The 17472-nt window shown below is 43.3% G+C and overlaps 1 protein-coding gene across 1 annotated transcript in view; it reads right to left on the bottom strand.

Moving 5' to 3' along the window:
* The window catches only part of LOC139450727 (WD repeat-containing protein 19-like), a 45913-nt gene that overhangs the window by 13875 nt on the left and 14566 nt on the right, over positions 1-17472 (bottom strand). The window contains exons 10-22 of the mRNA XM_071232529.1: positions 14408-14499; positions 12752-12992; positions 12545-12659; positions 11957-12063; positions 9734-9859; positions 9114-9263; positions 6278-6358; positions 5722-5788; positions 3860-4032; positions 3402-3439; positions 2333-2430; positions 2172-2233; positions 748-858 (exon numbers count right to left, since the gene is read on the bottom strand). Coding sequence (XP_071088630.1) covers positions 748-858; positions 2172-2233; positions 2333-2430; positions 3402-3439; positions 3860-4032; positions 5722-5788; positions 6278-6358; positions 9114-9263; positions 9734-9859; positions 11957-12063; positions 12545-12659; positions 12752-12992; positions 14408-14499 — 1461 coding nt within the window. The remainder of the gene's footprint in view (positions 1-747; positions 859-2171; positions 2234-2332; positions 2431-3401; positions 3440-3859; positions 4033-5721; positions 5789-6277; positions 6359-9113; positions 9264-9733; positions 9860-11956; positions 12064-12544; positions 12660-12751; positions 12993-14407; positions 14500-17472) is intronic.

Raw genomic sequence — 17472 nt, 5'->3', positions numbered from 1 at the left:
TTTATTTGAAATATGAAAGAAAATGATAGGACCCGCAGATAAGCCGGACCAGGAAGTGAAAGGCAAAACACACTGCGAAGTCAAGACATGTGCCGGTACTCGCAGATATATTCAATAAGATAATATGAAAAACGTTGTAATTATATTGAAAAAGTTATTATTATTTCTAATTAAGATTTAACAAACCAGTCATCCACTCTCATAATGTGGGAGTATTGATGTTTGGACATGAGTAAATCGATGTGACAATTGTGTCCAAATTTAACCCCCCAGGAACCATCAACTCACCTAATACAATCATACTGACTTACTACTTACTCACATTAAAAAAAATGTGAGGTGAAAATTAACTCTCTGCTAGTTTAAGTAATAAGACGAAAAGACCTAACATGCTCAATCTGCAATACAAGACACATCCTTATCATCATTCCATCAGCTGAGAAGATATTAACATCCAACAAAGCGACTGAGTGAGTGAGTTAGCATGGTTTCAGGACGTCAGCTGGACTGTACATGGGAGTATTCAACTTTTTCTATGATGGATTAAACAACAAAGATTTTAGAAAAACTAAATTTCCAAATAAAGAAACAAGGTGCTTAGTGCGCATGTTATTGCACAAGGGGAACATGTTAACAAATGCATATAATGGTAGCCAGGGGAGATTGTAATGACACAGAAAGCTGAGCACATACCTCGAGGTCAGCCAGGGAGAGATTGTAATGACACTGAGAAAGCAGAGCACATACCTCGAGGGCAGCCAGGGGGTAGCTTGATGCCAGGAAGAGATCCTGGGAAGGGTTGAATTCTCCAAGGAACATGGCAATGTAGCCAGACAGCAGGTTCTTGTCTTCGATCGACTGGAAACAGAACAGCAACACAAGTACAGTTATAGCCAAAGTGATCTAGTTCTTCCTGGATAACTTACATGGACAGTACATTGATGTTTCGGTGTGTTTTTAAATCATGCATGAAATAATTTCCGAGTGTGACATCACACGCCCGATTCAATTCTCAAAACCAAAACAATAGAGCTCCACACAGTGAAGCGCAAGCACTGCGCAGAGTAAAGTGGCTTCAGTCTTCTTTTTTAAAGCAGCCAAATCAAAGAGAAAGCTTGTGTATTTTTCTTTCAACTGTGTTACAAAACACTAATTGCCAGATTAGAAGCCAGTGTTTATCAAAGTCTGGAATACAACATAAATATGCCAATCTCTCTCCTACTCAGGATTCCTTGGAGCCATCCGAGTACTACAGTTTTGCTCGTTTCATTTTGGACGTGTCTACACATTTACATAAACATATGTCATGAAATGTTTAACTTTCATTGAGAAAATATCCTAAAAAAACTTTTTCCATTTGCATACTTATCATCCATGTCCTGTCATCGAAGCCCTACAGTAGCTAGCAATACGGTCACATTGATAAAGTGTAAAACTATATTGTCATGCACCTCACTGTAGCAGCTGTAGTAGCATATCTATATAATTAAGCAAAACAATATGTGAAGCGAACTGAAAGGGTTACATTAGGCCTGTCTATTCTTATTTCAGAATATGTGCGCTTGTTGACAAACAAGAGAAAAGTCTGGCCTACACCCGCGGTGTGGTCACTTGAGCAGAAACGAAATAAGGTCAGCAGAGCAGAGTAAGCTGAAGGATGATTGGCAACTGTTTCCAAACAAAGTTTCAGAATGCTCGATGTCCTGTTCCTTTAAGTACTGATTAGAAAAATATGTAGAGACAGCATACAGTAGGAAAACAGTGAAAAGTAAGAAAATGAGTCTTCCGACTTATTCCATTAACCAACATTCCACATTAAGCACCCAACTCCATAGTGCCCCCTGACAAACTTCGAGACCAATCAGAAGATAATTCTTACAGGTTCCCAGAACGAAACCTGAAACTTTACATCACAGTTAATATTATTTTGAGAATATTACTACTTTCTACAGAAAACATAGCTGCGTAGAAAGGGTATATGATTTCTTAGTTTGAACTAATTCTGTTTTCTTCCACTCGATCTCTTTAACTTGTGTATGATCTTAATAAATGCCCTTCCCTTGTCAAGTTTCTAAACACCTGGGGCACTTATTACAGCAAATACAGTATCTAAAAGTCCTTGCCTATGCACCTAGTTTGGTTAATTACAGAATGACAACCTTTGTACTCACCTTGACCTTCTGCAAGGAGGTCACCATGCCAACATCACCGATGTTCCTGTACACTCTGATAGCTGGAAGCAAATAAGAACAAGTCATTGGATGATTCCATCACGCTGAATGTTGTCTAGGTACATGAGATGCCCTGTGGAAGGAAAGGATTTGTAACTCACCGAAGTCCAGGTCGAGGCTATGCAGCGCTGCCCTCCCCAACTCCACCCAGACCTCTCTCCTGTTGACATAGTGACAGAAGATCCACGCATCCCGGAATCTGCAGGAAACAAACACCAGGTTACAGGGGTTCCTCAACAATCAAACTATGACATCATTACTTGTCAATCACAACGTAGCTTTGTCACAGTCTCGGGTGAACTTTCTTATCAGCCAATCAGCGCCTAGCCTCTCAGTGAAATCGGTGAAGTAGTCAGACAAGCATATCTAATTTCTGTATCATTCAAAACAATTATAATTGGGGAGTTCCTAATATAAAAACAAAAAATTTGTTGTGGACATTTCATACATCCTGGACAAGGACATGCAATAGAAACATCACACGTTGTAACCACCCAGACCCTACTTCATCCTCACGTTGAGGTGAGGTGAAATGGGGTTTAATGTCCCGTCCAAGATTATTGCACTTATATAGCACCGTGCATGCATGTGTGTGTGTGGCTGCTTGTACTAGTCCGGACTGATGCCGATTTATAGTGCTCGCCCTCTGAGATACCATTCCACAGTTTAACATGAATACCCCACTCAGACACAGTATACAGACTCCAAGCCGACCAGTCCTTGTTTTAGCCCCCTAATGCCAAGCGCAGACAGGGTAACACCAAGTACCATCTTTAAACGTCTTTTGGCATGATGCGGCTGGGGATCGAACCCCAGACCTTCAGCTCTCCAGGCATACACTGTACCACTCAACCACAAAGGCGGTCCCAACTACTTGCCTGAGTTAGACAAGGGGTATCTAGTCTGTCCTCTAATCCAGGTGCAGGTGGTTTTTTGTTAGTTGTTAAACGCCGCACTCAGCGTTGATCAGTAAATAATTGAGCCTGGACGAGACAATCCAGTGACAGACATCGTGAGCATTGATCTACAAAATTGGGATATGATGACAACCATCAACCAGGTCAGCTTACCTGACCACCTGATCCTGTTATTCGCCTGTTATGACAAGTATGGGTTGCTGAAGAACAATTCTACCCCGGACCTTCACAGTGTCCAGGTTCTGGTGCCTACCTTCTTAGCTTGATACACTGTTGGGCAGCAACTGAAAGCTGTAAAGTACAAATTTTATTGTCATTTTAACATAGTGGTTTGTTGGGAATTATATAGCTAAATATTCTCCTTAAAGATATCCAACAAATTTGTGTTCATATTGAATAAAATATTTTATTATCAAATATTATACCACAGGGTCGAAAATGGCAGTAGTTTTAGAAAATATGAGTGAGTATGGTTTTATGGCGCTTTTAGCAATAATCTAGCAATATCACTCCAGGGACACCAGGAATGGGCTTCACACATAATGCCAATGAGGGACATCTAACCTGGATCTTTGGCATGGCAAGCGAATGCTTTAACCACTAGGCGACCCCATCACCCCGAGAGAAAATAGGAAGAAAAGGTTTGAATATATGATCAAGATGATACACAAGCAGAGATAATCTCCAGACGCAGTGTTGGATAAAACTTACCTCAGCAGGTTTCAGATCCTGGGGATTCTCATGGAACACATGAGAGTGGGTGTTCAGCTGCAGGTTGCCAAGCTTTCCACTCTGTGTCTGCAGAGTTATCTCCCCATTGTGCAGCATGATCGGTATCTGGCCATACGGCAGGCGGGTCTCTCCCACATACAGGACTTGTGAGCCTGGACGAAAACACAGAAATGTGTAATAACCATCGTCCATAAGTTGGATTCCATTGTGAAAAATGACGTGTTTTATTATTATACGAAGACATTCATAAAGTTGTGAAATTCAAAATCAACATTATTTTTTCAACATATTGTGGAATGAGGTACCTCCATCTGGTTATCATTGATAATTCTTTAAGTTATTGATTTAATGTATCAGGCAGCCCAGTATTAAAGAAAGTGGCCGATATGGTGGCTTATTTTACAGTTTCTCTTTATGTTCTTATTTCCTCCAAAATGATAGTAATACATGAGCAATGATCTGGTATGTACAGTACATTCATACACTATCAGACAGTTCACTCATTATAATTCACCCAATCCTTATTTCATTGACGTCTATGAACGGGATGGTGTACTGGGGACTTGAGGGACTACTATATTCTGCACTTGGGGTATAGGGTGTAAGTGAGTGAATGGTTTAATGCCATTCGATTTACCCGGTAACAGTATTTTAGGTATATGTTGGAGTGTCTCATGTGGGAGAGCCTTAAGCATTAAATGTTTATCACTTGAGTGAAAAATCACGAGAATGGGTATGTTGCTGACAAACCTAGAAACATAATCAGGGAATATTCGGGATTCGGTCCAAGGATCTAGGTTACTGGCATGAAGGATCACAACTCTGTACACTGAACTATGGTGCCTTACATGATTGGGGCATGCCTGCAGAGAAGAATAGTGTAATAAAAAGGACCTTATATATCCTGGGGTGCCTGCCTCACACTGCTTGTTAGTGTCAACACTATGGTACATGCACAAACTCTGTTAGTAAACACTGTATTGTTAATAAGTGCTACCAATGCATACAGGATATCCTATTGGTTTATATGTACAACCCTTCAACAATATGTAAATCATCTGGATGGGTCATTATGTGTATTTCTTTGTTTTATCAATAATTAAATAAATTTAAATTTTCCAAAATTACGTCTGTATCAGACCAATTATATTTCTAGTTTGCACTGCCATTTGTCACTGTGTTACCTTCTTTGAAAAATATTACAAATGGCGATCAAGATCGTTCCCAACAATGGTCCTAAGGAAATCAAGGGCAGTTGAAAGTAGAAGAAAACACAACAATCTCACAATATACATGCGAAGGCAAACAATACTTTCGCCAACACAGTGATTGTTTCCAGCAACAGAGGACCAAAATGTCATTATCAGCAGCCAGCAATATCTCATTTGTTTGCATGCAAGCAATAAATTGTAGTGATACGTCTAGGCAATACACAGCCCCTTACTTACTAAATTATTATTCTTAAAGTTATGTGTGCTGAAACTAATGGCAAGTACTTGTTTGAAAATCATATGTAAAAATATTCAGCACTGCTTCAAATGTGGTGAAAAACATGTCATTTTCCCTGTAAACAGGTGAAAATAAGCTTGACATCATCGGTTCAAGAGTGATGTAAACACAAAACCTGCAGTTGAGCAAACCAGACAAATCACCATCCCCTGCAGTCACACCTAGTGCCAATGTAACAAACTCAGTTAGTTGAACCAGCATCCCCGAACGTGTGCCCCACTCCGTGTGTAGAACTCCGTGGTGCCCTGCCCCCTACTTACAGACTGACACCCCCATCCCGGGGGGCTCCATGAAGCCCCCGGAGTACATGGGAGTCATGATGTCAGGTGTACCTGTCACTGACTCTCGGCAGTACACGTACGTGTACAACTTCTCGCTGTCATACGCCACAAACACGCTCTGAAAAACAACCAGGGGATGTGTTGCTATTGAGTGTACAACAGAGAACATTGTTCAATCTATAAAATATGATATATGTATCCAAAGTCTCTGACAACTAAGGTCAGAAAATTGTACAAGATATGTTAATGAAACTTTAAAAGTATAGGCAATCATTATTATCACCTGTCACTGCTCAAAATGCACAGTATTTATCTTGAATGTGTGCTACTCTCTAGTATTCATGATTATGAGGTACTGTATAGTAGTACACAGGCTGAAGGCTTGAAAAATGAAACGAACAGGATTTGATTTGATTTGACAACTAAGGTTAATTTCAAGGTGTTGGTAGCCTTAATCTGATTGTGGTTGATGTAAATGATGTTCATATCAGCTAAGAGAGTGAATTATTAATCTGGGCTCATTTTGATATATTCCATGTGCATAATACACATATATTTATGTATATACTTCATAAAACAGTACAGCATCAACTATCTCTTTGCCTACCTTGTCCAACTGCCAGTTCTCCCACAGAACTCCCTTGATAGTTGCTGAGAAGTTGGGGATGTCGATCACTGTGTCATTCACCTGGATCACATTAACACTGGATCAAAATACAGCTCATGTCACATGTATACAATTCCCGCGCCATCAACCACAAACAGGTGTACAAGTGTGTGCTGGTGTGTGAGTGTGGGTGTGAGTAAGTATGTGTGAGGGTGTGTGAGTGCGGGTGCGAGTGTGTATGTGTAAGGGGGTGTGAGTGTGGGTGTGAGTGTGCAAGTGTGTGCTGGTGTGTGAGTGTGGGTGTGAGTGTGTATGTGTGAGGGTGTGTGAGTGTGGGTGTGAGTGTGTATGTGTGAGGGTGTGTGAGTGTGGGTGTGAGTGTGTATGTGTGAGGGTGTGTGAGTGTGGGTGTGAGTGTGTATGTGTGAGGGTGTGTGAGTGTGGGTGTGAGTGTGTATGTGTAAGGGTGTGTGAGTGTGGGTGTGTATGTGTGAGGGTGTGTGAGTGTGGGAGTGAGTGTGTATGTGTGAGGGTGTGTGAGTGTGGGTGTGAGTGTGTATGTGTGAGGGTGTGTGAGTGTGGGAGTGAGTGTGTATGTGTGAGGGTGTGTGAGTGTGGGTGTGAGTGGTTGGTTGGTTGGTTTGTTGTTTAACGCCGCACTCAGCAATATTCCAGCTATATGACGGCGGTCTGTAAATAATCGAGTCTGGACCAGACAATCCTGTGATTAATATCATGAACATCGATCCACGCAATTGGGATCGATGACATGCATTAACCAAGTCAGCGAGCCTGACCACCCGATCCCGTTAGTCGCCTTTTACGACAAGCATAGTCACCTTTTACGGCAAGCATGGGTTGCTGAGGACCTATTCTACCCCGTAAGAGTGTGAGTGTGTATGTGTAAGGCTGTGTGAGTGTGGGTGTGAGTGTGTATGTGTAAGGCTGTGTGAGTGTGGGATGAGTGTGTATGTGTAAGGGTGTGTGAGTGTGGGCATGAGTGTGTATGTGTGTGTGGGCGTGAGTGTGGGCATGAGTGTGTATGTGTGATTATGTGTGAGTGTTGGCATGTGTGTGTTTGTGTGAGCATGTGGGCATGAGTGTGTTTGTGTGAGGGTGTGGGAGGGTGTGTGAGTGTGAGTATGCTTGTATGAGGGTGTGTGAGTGTGTTTGTATGAGTGTGTTTGTGTGAGGGTGTGGGAGGGTGTGTGAGTGTGAGTATGCTTGTATGAGGGTGTGTGAGTGTGGGTGTGAGTGTGTTTGTGTGAGTGTGTTTGTGCGCTGGTGTGGCCATGAGAGACAGTGGGTCTGTATTACGGTGCATGTTCAGTGTGAGAATGGGTACCAGTGTTTGTGTGAGTGTGAGCATGAGTGTGTTTGTGTGAGTGTGGGCATGAGTGTGTTTGTGTGAGGGTGTGTGAGTGTGCTTGTGTGGGGGTGTGGGGGGTGCGTGAGTGTGGGCATGAGAGTTGATTTGTGTGACGGTGCATGTTCAATGTGAGTATGGGTGCCAGTGTTTGTGGGAGGGTGTGGGTGTGTGTGAGGGTGTGAGTGTGGGTGTTGGTGTGAGTGAAAGTTGGTTTGTGTGACGGTGCATGTTCAATGTGAGTATGGGTGCCAGTGTTTGTGGGAGGGTGTGGGTGTGTGTGATGGTGTGAGTGTGGGTGTGAGTGATAGTTGGTTTGTGTGACGGTGCATGTTCAATGTGAGTAAGGGTGCCAGTGTTTGTGTGAGGGTATGGGTGTGTGTGAGGGTGTGAGTGTGAGTGTGAGTGTGAGCGTTGGCTATGACCTTTGCATGGGTGTGTGAAAGCATGTGTGTGGTCACATGTCTGGATGTGTGGGTAAGAGTATGGGTGTGGGTCAGGTTGTTGTGTGCATGTGTGTGGTCACGTGTCTGGATGTGTGGGTAAGAGTATGGGTGTGGGTCAGGTTGTTGTGTGCATGTGTGTGGTCACATGTCTGGATGTGTGGGTAAGAGTATGGGTGTGGGTCAGGTGGATGTGTGCATGTGTGTGGTCACATGTCTGGATGTGTGGGTAAGAGTATGGGTGTGGGTCAGGTGGATGTGTGCATGTGTGTGGTCACATGTCTGGATGTGTGGGTAAGAGTACGGGTGTGGGTCAGGTTGATGTGTGCATGTGTGTGGTCACGTGTCTGGATGTGTGGGTAAGAGTATGGGTGTGGGTCAGGTGGATGTGTGCATGTGTGTGGTCACGTGTCTGGATGTGTGGGTAAGAGTATGGGTGTGGGTCAGGTTGATGTGTGCATGTGTGTGGTCACGTGTCTGGATGTGTGGGTAAGAGTATGGGTGTGGGTCAGGTGGATGTGTGCATGTGTGTGGTCACATGTCTGGATGTGTGGGTAAGAGTATGGGTGTGGGTCAGGTGGATGTGTGCATGTGTGTGTTATTTCAACTGTGATTTCCTAATCCTTAAATGTATGAGCAGGAGGATGTAGCTCAACACCACAGTCAGCAAGATAATGGCAATGCAAAAGTGAAACCAGGGGTTGATAGCCTGAGCACCAATCCATGCCATCATGGTGTAAGGACCATCTATCCCCTACGCCATGCAGCTCACACAACGAGCACGGGTCTTGGGGGCTCATTCTTCCCTGGATTCCCAACAGGACTAACAGACTAAGATTGCAGTCTGCAACTTTAGCCACTAGTCCAAAGCTAGTGAAATACTGTTCAATTTGATGAGCTCAGCTAACAATAGTCCACATAACCCTAAATTCTACAGAAAATGATGCTAAGAGCCGAGTTCAGCAAGTAGTCTCAAACGTTTTTGGCACAGCCTGAGAAAATAAAGCCCTGACGTCAATGATCTTACTGCATTATAGACATAGCCATCTGTCTTCTCATCCACAAACACTAGCCGGGTGCCGCTGGGGTCGGGGAAGAGCTTCCTGATGCCTGCCACGTGACGGTACTCCACAACAAACTGCCAGTCCTCAATGAAGAAATAGCGGACATCTCCTCTCTAAGTCAACAGACAAAAATAAATAAAGCAGCTGTGTCACAGAGAGTCTGCACATTTTTCATCAAACATTGCATCTGATTCATTTTCGATTTAAAACTGGTAATAGTCCTGAGGTTTCAAGCCAAGGATAACTATTTTCTTTGCTGTTTGTTAGTAAAAAGCAAAAGTACAGAAAATGGAAAATATCCTTTTTGATTCAAGTTTGAAAAGGAACCAATAATACATTGCTTTTAGATGATTTTTTGCAATATGCATATTGATGAAGAAAAATTCCTCTGGCCTGGACTAACAAACAGGTCTTTTTATTTTCTGCAAACTTTGATATCATCAAGATTTTACACAGATTTGTAATACAATTATGTAATACCTTATCATGCCTCATGGAAAAACAGAAAACTGATACTGAAAATGACCATTGTATCATGCAAGCTTGATGAAATGGTTCAGCTGTCTTGCTGTATGATACATACATCGGTGCCGTAGATGAGGAACTCTGGCGTCATGTCATGGCATGTGATGCGAATATCTCGGTCATCCTTGCCGGGGAACAGTCGGGTCTCCCGCTCATCAGTAGCAGCAGTTGTCTCCCCTTCAATCTGCACACACATCGGGATAAAAATAATTACCTTTCTAGATACAGTTGAGCTCATATCTGACCTCTGAAAATCTTTTGGTCTGAGTCATTATTAATCATGCTCATAATTCGTATTGCTGACTACCATCCCGCCCCTACATACCTTACCCTAACCTAAACATCCATTACCCTACGCTACCGGACTGACCTAACACTCTACCCTTCCTGACACACACAACACCCAACCCTGCCTACTCACCATGCATGCAGCATCTATACCCTACCCTAAAAACCACCACCATCCTACTCTACACTAGCTACCCTTTCCTTCCATATCCATCTCATCCAATCCCTACGCTATCCTACCCATCTCAACCTTACCCAATCCATCACTACCCTACCCAAGCCATGCCTACTTCACTACTGCCATTCCTACCCAAACCAGCCACTACCCTACTCTACCCACTCACCATGCCACCCCACCAAACTCATCAAATCCTGTCCCTACCCTATGTTTCCTACTTACAAAGCTAGCCTACTCTACCCTACCCAACCACCACACTACCAAACCAATCCCTTCCCTTCCTTACTCTTCCTTCCTTACTCTTCCTACCTACCTACTCTACCCACCCAGCCCGACCATAAACCCCCACCCACTACCATCACCCTACACTACCCACCCACAACACAGCCCTACCCTAAATACCCACCCACTACCATCACCCTACACTACCCACCCACAACCAAGCCCTACCCTAAACACCCACCCACTACCCAACCCTACCCATCCACAATCCAGACCTACCCTAAATACCCACCCACTACCATCACCCTACCTACCCATCCACAACCAAGCTCTATCCTAAACACCCACCGACCACCCAGTACAATCACCCTACCCTACCCCCCCACAACCCAGCCCTACTCTAAACACCCACCGACCACCCACTACAATCACCCTACCCTACCCACCCACTACAATCACCCTACCCTACCCACCCACAACCCTGCCCTACCCTAAACACCCACCGACCACCCAATACCATCACCTTACCCACCCACAACCCTGCCCTATCCTAAACACCCAACGACCAGCCACCCACTACCACTACCCGTCACTCTACCTTACTGATCACTCTACCTTACCCATTCACCACCCACTGCCCGTCACACAACCCTACCCGTCACTCTACCCTACCCATCCACACCCACAACCCATTACTGTACCCTACCTATCCACTACCCATCACTCTCTCCTACCCATCACTCTACCCTACCATCACTCTAACCTACCCATCACTCTACCCAACCCATACCCAACCCATCCACTACCCATCACTCTCTCCTACCCATTACTCTACCCTACCATCACTCTAACCTACCCATCACTCTACCCAACCCATCCACTACCCATCACTCTCTCCTACCCATCACTCTACCCTACCATCACTCTAACCTACCCATCACTCTACCCAACCCATCCACTACCCATCACTCTACCTTACCCCTCACTCTACTCTACCCTACCCTACCCATCCACAACCCATTACTGTACCCTACCTATCCACTACCCATCACTCTCTCCTACCCATCACTCTACCCTATCATCACTCTACCCTACCCATCACTCTAACGTACCCATCCACTACCCATCACTCTACCCTACCCATCACTCTACCCAACCCATCCACCAACCACTACCCATCACTCTAACGTACCCATCACTCTACCCTACCCATCCACCAACCACTATCCATCACTCTACCCTACCCATCCACTACCCACTACCCATGACTCTACCCTACAATCTCTCTACCCTACCCATCACTCTACCCTACCCATCCACCACTCACTACCCATCACTCTACCCTACCAATCTACCACCCACTACCCTACCCTACCCATCACTCTTCCCTACATATCCACCATCCAGCAATCTACCCTACCGCTCACTCTACCCTACCCACCAACAACTCAACACTCTACCCAAATCATCCACCATCCACTACCAATCACCCTACCTACCCACTATCAATCACCCTACACTACCCACCCACTACCCACTACCCATCACCATACCCTACCCATCCCATAACCAACATGAACACCTACAACCCACCATATGGAGCTGCACTTTGCCTTCAAAGCTCACTGCAGCATAGTCGCCATTCAGACTGATGGACTGCACTGTTCCCAGGTACTCCCGGTCCTTCAGTCTCTGGGGACCTGACACAGAGAACCACAAGATACAAATAGTCAGAACCAACATCAGTCTATCCAGGGCATACACATGTTGAACTTGCCTACAGATGAAAACAGACTGGATCCTGACAAAATGTTTTAAAAATTGGTGCATACACACTGGTTTCTGCATATGTTTTAGAAATGGAGATAAAAATGTTTCATATTTGGAAACAAATGAAAGCAAAACATAAGATTTTTCTGAAAGATGCTCTTTCTGACAGCATAAGAACAATCAGTTTTTATGTTGCTTAATTGTTATCAGCTTACAATACGGTCAAGTTTATCACTGTCCTTATCTTCAGTGGAGGAGATGTGCTATGGATTTATGCAAACCTTCATTTAATATTAGTGGAATGGGAACAGCTGGAAATAAGCAATCAATGCTTGCTGTACAGTTTCAAGTGAATTCATAAGTCCTCATGAACATTTTTAACTAAATTCATTCGTCGTGAGTATTAAGTACCATCATCTCCAAGCAGATAGAACCAGGCTCTGTTGTTCATCCCCACGGCAACATGGTACTGCCCAATTCCAAGAAAGGAGGGTTCCACCTCAATGGCTATTGTAATGGGTGGCTCCTGAAAGAACACATTTGGTTACAGATGTTGTTGACAAGTTGCAGTCAAGTCTCCTTAGATTAAAGTTGCTACTTAGAGGGCTGTATACATACTTTGGTGACTAGGTCGTCGATAGTAACCTCCAGCAGTGATGTGAGATGGGCGATACGTGTCTGAGTGACCGCGGCCAGCATGGGCAGCCGAGCCAGGTACACATGTAGGTTACCCCTCTGAGTGGACACAGCTAACAGTTGACCATCATCCGTCCAGCCAATCTTGTCCAGCCCCCTCTCATCCTCAAGTGTGATGATAGCGTACATCTCCTTCAAGTCTGACAGATCATGGATCTTGATGCTAGAAACACGACAATCATAGAAAATCAATTGGTGGACATTGTCAGTAGATTAACATTGCTGCGAGGGAGATCAAATCAGTTTAAATGCAGATGAACATGTGACCGGATCAGAGAGCCTGAAAAACATGTGGTTGATAATGTAAGCATTTCCCACTAATATTATGACATCACAAATATTATGTTATATTATATATATCGAACTTATCCAGGTTCTAGTATCTGTTCAAATGCGGTTTTATTTGTTCCCCGACCATTGGCATTCCAGTTATCATTCTGAACTCCATGGGGAGTACACAACCCAAGCTGCTTAGGGGTGCTAGAAGATTTCCACATAAACCTCACATATCGGGTACCCATTCCTGCTGGGTGAACAGAGTCACATTTGAACTAAGTCACTTTCCCAGGGTGACACCTCACCCTTTGACACTTGTGTTTCGGGTCTATGAACGTATTCGTGTTTCCACTATCTGATCATCTACCATCGGACGAGGGGGTTCTTTTGAGAGCACAGGATGAATGTATTTGACACTAGGGGTAGTGAACACACTGTATGGACCTGTAAACATTGCTGGTCGCAAGGCTGAATAACAACCCGGTCACTTGTGTAATAGGACCTCAGCACCTGGGGCTTCCTAGCCTAGCGTCTCTGACCGCTTGCCCACTCCGCCCCCTTTATATCAAAGTTAACTTGAATAGAGTGAGTGAGAGTGAGTTGGGTTTAACGCCACTTTTAACAGTATTCCAGTTATATCACGGCGTGTCAGCTTAATGTGGGAGAAAAAGCCTGAAGTGATGCAGGTCTTAGACGTTTACCACTTCGGTGAAACCCACGAGCACGGGTATGGTGCTGACAAATCTAGAAACATAATCGGGGCAAACCGGGATTCGAATCCACAATCATAGGTTTCTGGCGTGCCCAGGGGACGCAACTCTGCACGGCTAATTGCGGCACCTTAGACGACTGGGCCAGCCGTGCCCCCAAACTTGAATCGAAATCATTTCTTATGGCTTCTAACAGTTAATGGCAATAAGTATTCAGACTGTCAAAACTCGTCCTCCGTGTTGTAGCGGATAAAGCGTCTATTTTCTGGAGAACAGAAGTTCATTGATTTGATCCCCACCACATCATACCACTAGACATAAGAAGATACATGTTGCTACCCTGCCTGGCACTCGCCATTAAGGAGATAAAAGAAGGACTGGTCGGCTTGGTGTCAGTATACTGTGTCTGGGTGGGGTATCTGTGTTAAGCTGCAGCCCGATATCTCATTGGGCTAACACTATAGTCTCGACTGAGACAAGCAGACATATGCACGTAGCTGGATAAGTAAAATAATCTTGAACATGACGTTAACCCCATTTCACCTCATCTTGGTTTCTTTGGTAGAAATATGATAAGAAATAAACGGCCTACCAGTTGTCTCCACATGAAGCTGCCTTGTTGAGGGACGTGGAGATGGCGATACTTGCAAGGCTGTCCTTGTGGTTCCGAGCCTGGAACAGCTCCTACAAAACACAGCCAGGAAATAATGAATTAGTCACAATTCAAAAGCACATTCATCATTTTGCTTTCAGGTGGTTTACATCACTGTAGGATTAACTGACCATCACATTTCATAAAACCAAACATAGTATAAGATACACAATTGTTCTATTTCATTCTATATGAGTAATTGAGTGAGTAAGTAAGTATGGTTTTACGCCGCTTTTAGCAATATTCCAGCAATATCAAGGCGGGGGACACCAGAAATGAGCTTCACACATTCTACCCATGTCGGGAATCGAATCCGGGTCTTCGGCGTGATGAGTGAACGCTTTAACCACTAGGCTACCCGACCACCCCTTGTATATAAGAAATTAATTTGATTATTTTGAACTGATATAAACCAGGATAACCGATTATTATACCTGCAATGAATTATATGCAAAATAATAAACCAAATTCATCGTAATAAGCACCCAGGGTGCCTAGAAAATTGACAAAGGGGAGAGCTTGTTCAAACCTTTTCAGAGATTGAGTGGTAGTGAAGGTATTTCAAATGTTGATGAAACAAAAACATTTTTGATTATAGTAACGAGGCAATTATATAGCTTTCTGCTATTTCTGTAAAACACATATGAAATGTAAACAAGGAAATATAAACTTTTTGGTCTCCGTTGGGGGCACTTATCACAAGTACTTGACAAGTAGTGAGTGAGTGAGTTGGGCTCAATGCCTCTTTTAACAGTATTCCAGTTATGTCACAGTGTGCCAGCTTGATGTGGGAGGAAAGCCCGATGTGATGCATGTCTTGGACATGTACATCTTTGGGGAAACCAACAAGCAGGGGTATGGTGCTGACAAACCTAGAAACATAATCATGATAATCGGGGAACCCACGATCATAGGTTTCTGACATGCCCAAGGGACAAAATCTCTGCACAGTGAATTGTGGCGCCTTACACAACGGGGCCACCAACGCCCTTACAAGTACAATTGGAGGAGAGTGCTAAAAACGGTGAATATACACTCTTTACCACTTCAAAAAATATAATGCTCATTTTGAAACACCACAAACACAGTAAACTGAGTGTAAAATCTGAACACTTTTGCAGGTTGTAAATATTTCATTTGGGTCATATACATCATGACTTAAGTATATAGACGTTTACTGAAAGAGAATATCCTCAATACCATAGCAAAACAACAAAGAACCTAAACCACTTTGTGCAGATACTCAAGTTGACATGAAGCAAGTCAGGAAATACAGTGGATTATCAATAAATGCATCACTCGAGTGACCAAGAGTGGACAAAAACTATGCAGTCTGTGATGAACGTAAAGTATCCGTTCACTGTTGAACATCACAAAACTAGATGTGACTTCGTGATCATGTCCCTTACTAAAGTGTGTGAGTGCCTTTACCAGGGATTCATATTTTATTGTGGCCATATTTTAGCAATTTCTATGAAATATCGGCCATCTTTTAGCTATTTATGTTATTTTCGCCCTAATTTGGCTATTCATATGCTTTTTCAGCCATATTTTAGCTATTCATGTTATCCATAATATGCAACAAATTCTCAAACATAAACATTCATACAAATAAATTGTAATTCAGAAACAATCAAACCAATTTGAAATACTTGATTGAACTTGGAAGTCATAACCTTCAAAGTATGAAAGAACACAAAATGACAATCACTTGAAATCTTATTTTGATTATAAACTGATCATTTCATAAAAAGTTACTCAGTCAACCTGCTCAACCACATGTCAGTCATAATGGTTACCATGGTAACTCCAAAGCAAGCCATCAAAGCATCTCTATATGGCAGCCAGCCTCTATATCTCCAGGGCTTGCATTTTGAAGAACATACACTAACCCATGGATCTTTTCCCATGGTCCTCACAATCTCCAATTGCCTGCACTTGATTTTCATTAGGTAATTTGATTTACTCTGCTTCTCAGTCAAACAGACCAATCAGAATGTGAGTTACCAAACAGCCTCAACATTTGCCTGGCAATTTTAACACCATGGCATCCAGTCCCATTGATTACGATACAGTTCGCGACAAAATCAACATTGAAAAACTGACTGACACACAAAAGAAATCGCTCAAAATTCTTTTTGCTGGAAAAGATGTCTTCATGTCCATTACAACTGGCAAAGGAAGGTCCTCCCTTACCCATTTCGCTTTACCTTATTTTGAGGTTTGATTGCTTGGTTAAAATGTTAAGGAAAATCAGAGGTGGGTAATTTGAGATCACAAGAACCACATGAATGGGTGAGTGAGTGAGTGAGTTGGGTTTAATGCCGCTTTTAACAGTATTCCAGTTATATCACGGCGTGTCAGCTTAATGTTGGAGGAAAGTCCGAAGTGATGCAGGTCCCAGACGTTTACCACTTCGGTGAAACCCACGAGCACGGGTATGGTGCTGACAAACCTAGAAACATAATCGGGGCGAACCGGGATCATAGGTTTCTGGCGTGTCCAAGGGACGCAACTCTGCACAGCAAATGGCGGCGCCTTAGACGACTGGGCCACCCGTGCCCCCACCACATGAATGGATCCAGGGGTAAGTGTAGCTTCACTGAAATGCAAGCTCTAGAGATATAGAGGATGTATGGCAACAAAGTATACAAATCATTTGTCTGTTGCATCATATTGAATAATTCATTTCTATTTTGTACAAACATGCTCTTTTACAAAGTGCAAAGCAATTTGTGTATGTCATATGTCTCTTTTATCTGTGAATAACTATGTAACATGCACCAAATTCGAACCTTGAATTCCACAACATAGATATCAACATACATACCTCGGAGACAACATGTAATTTGCCTCTTTTGTCAACAACCTGTGGTTACAAGTGATTATTCATCGTCTTTAGGTCAGCATTTATTTGTTAGTCAATAACTTTACAAAATATCAGGATTCAAACAGAATTCATGCAATAAATACATGTGTATCAACCCCTATCATGTTTACTTGCG

The sequence above is a fragment of the Haliotis cracherodii genome, unplaced genomic scaffold, assembly GCF_022045235.1.
Source record: "Haliotis cracherodii isolate W230 unplaced genomic scaffold, xgHalCrac1.p SCAF_8, whole genome shotgun sequence".
Lineage (NCBI taxonomy): Eukaryota > Metazoa > Mollusca > Gastropoda > Lepetellida > Haliotidae > Haliotis > Haliotis cracherodii.
The sequence above is the reverse complement of the archived record's forward strand: the minus strand, read 5'-3'. Positions and strand labels throughout refer to the sequence as shown.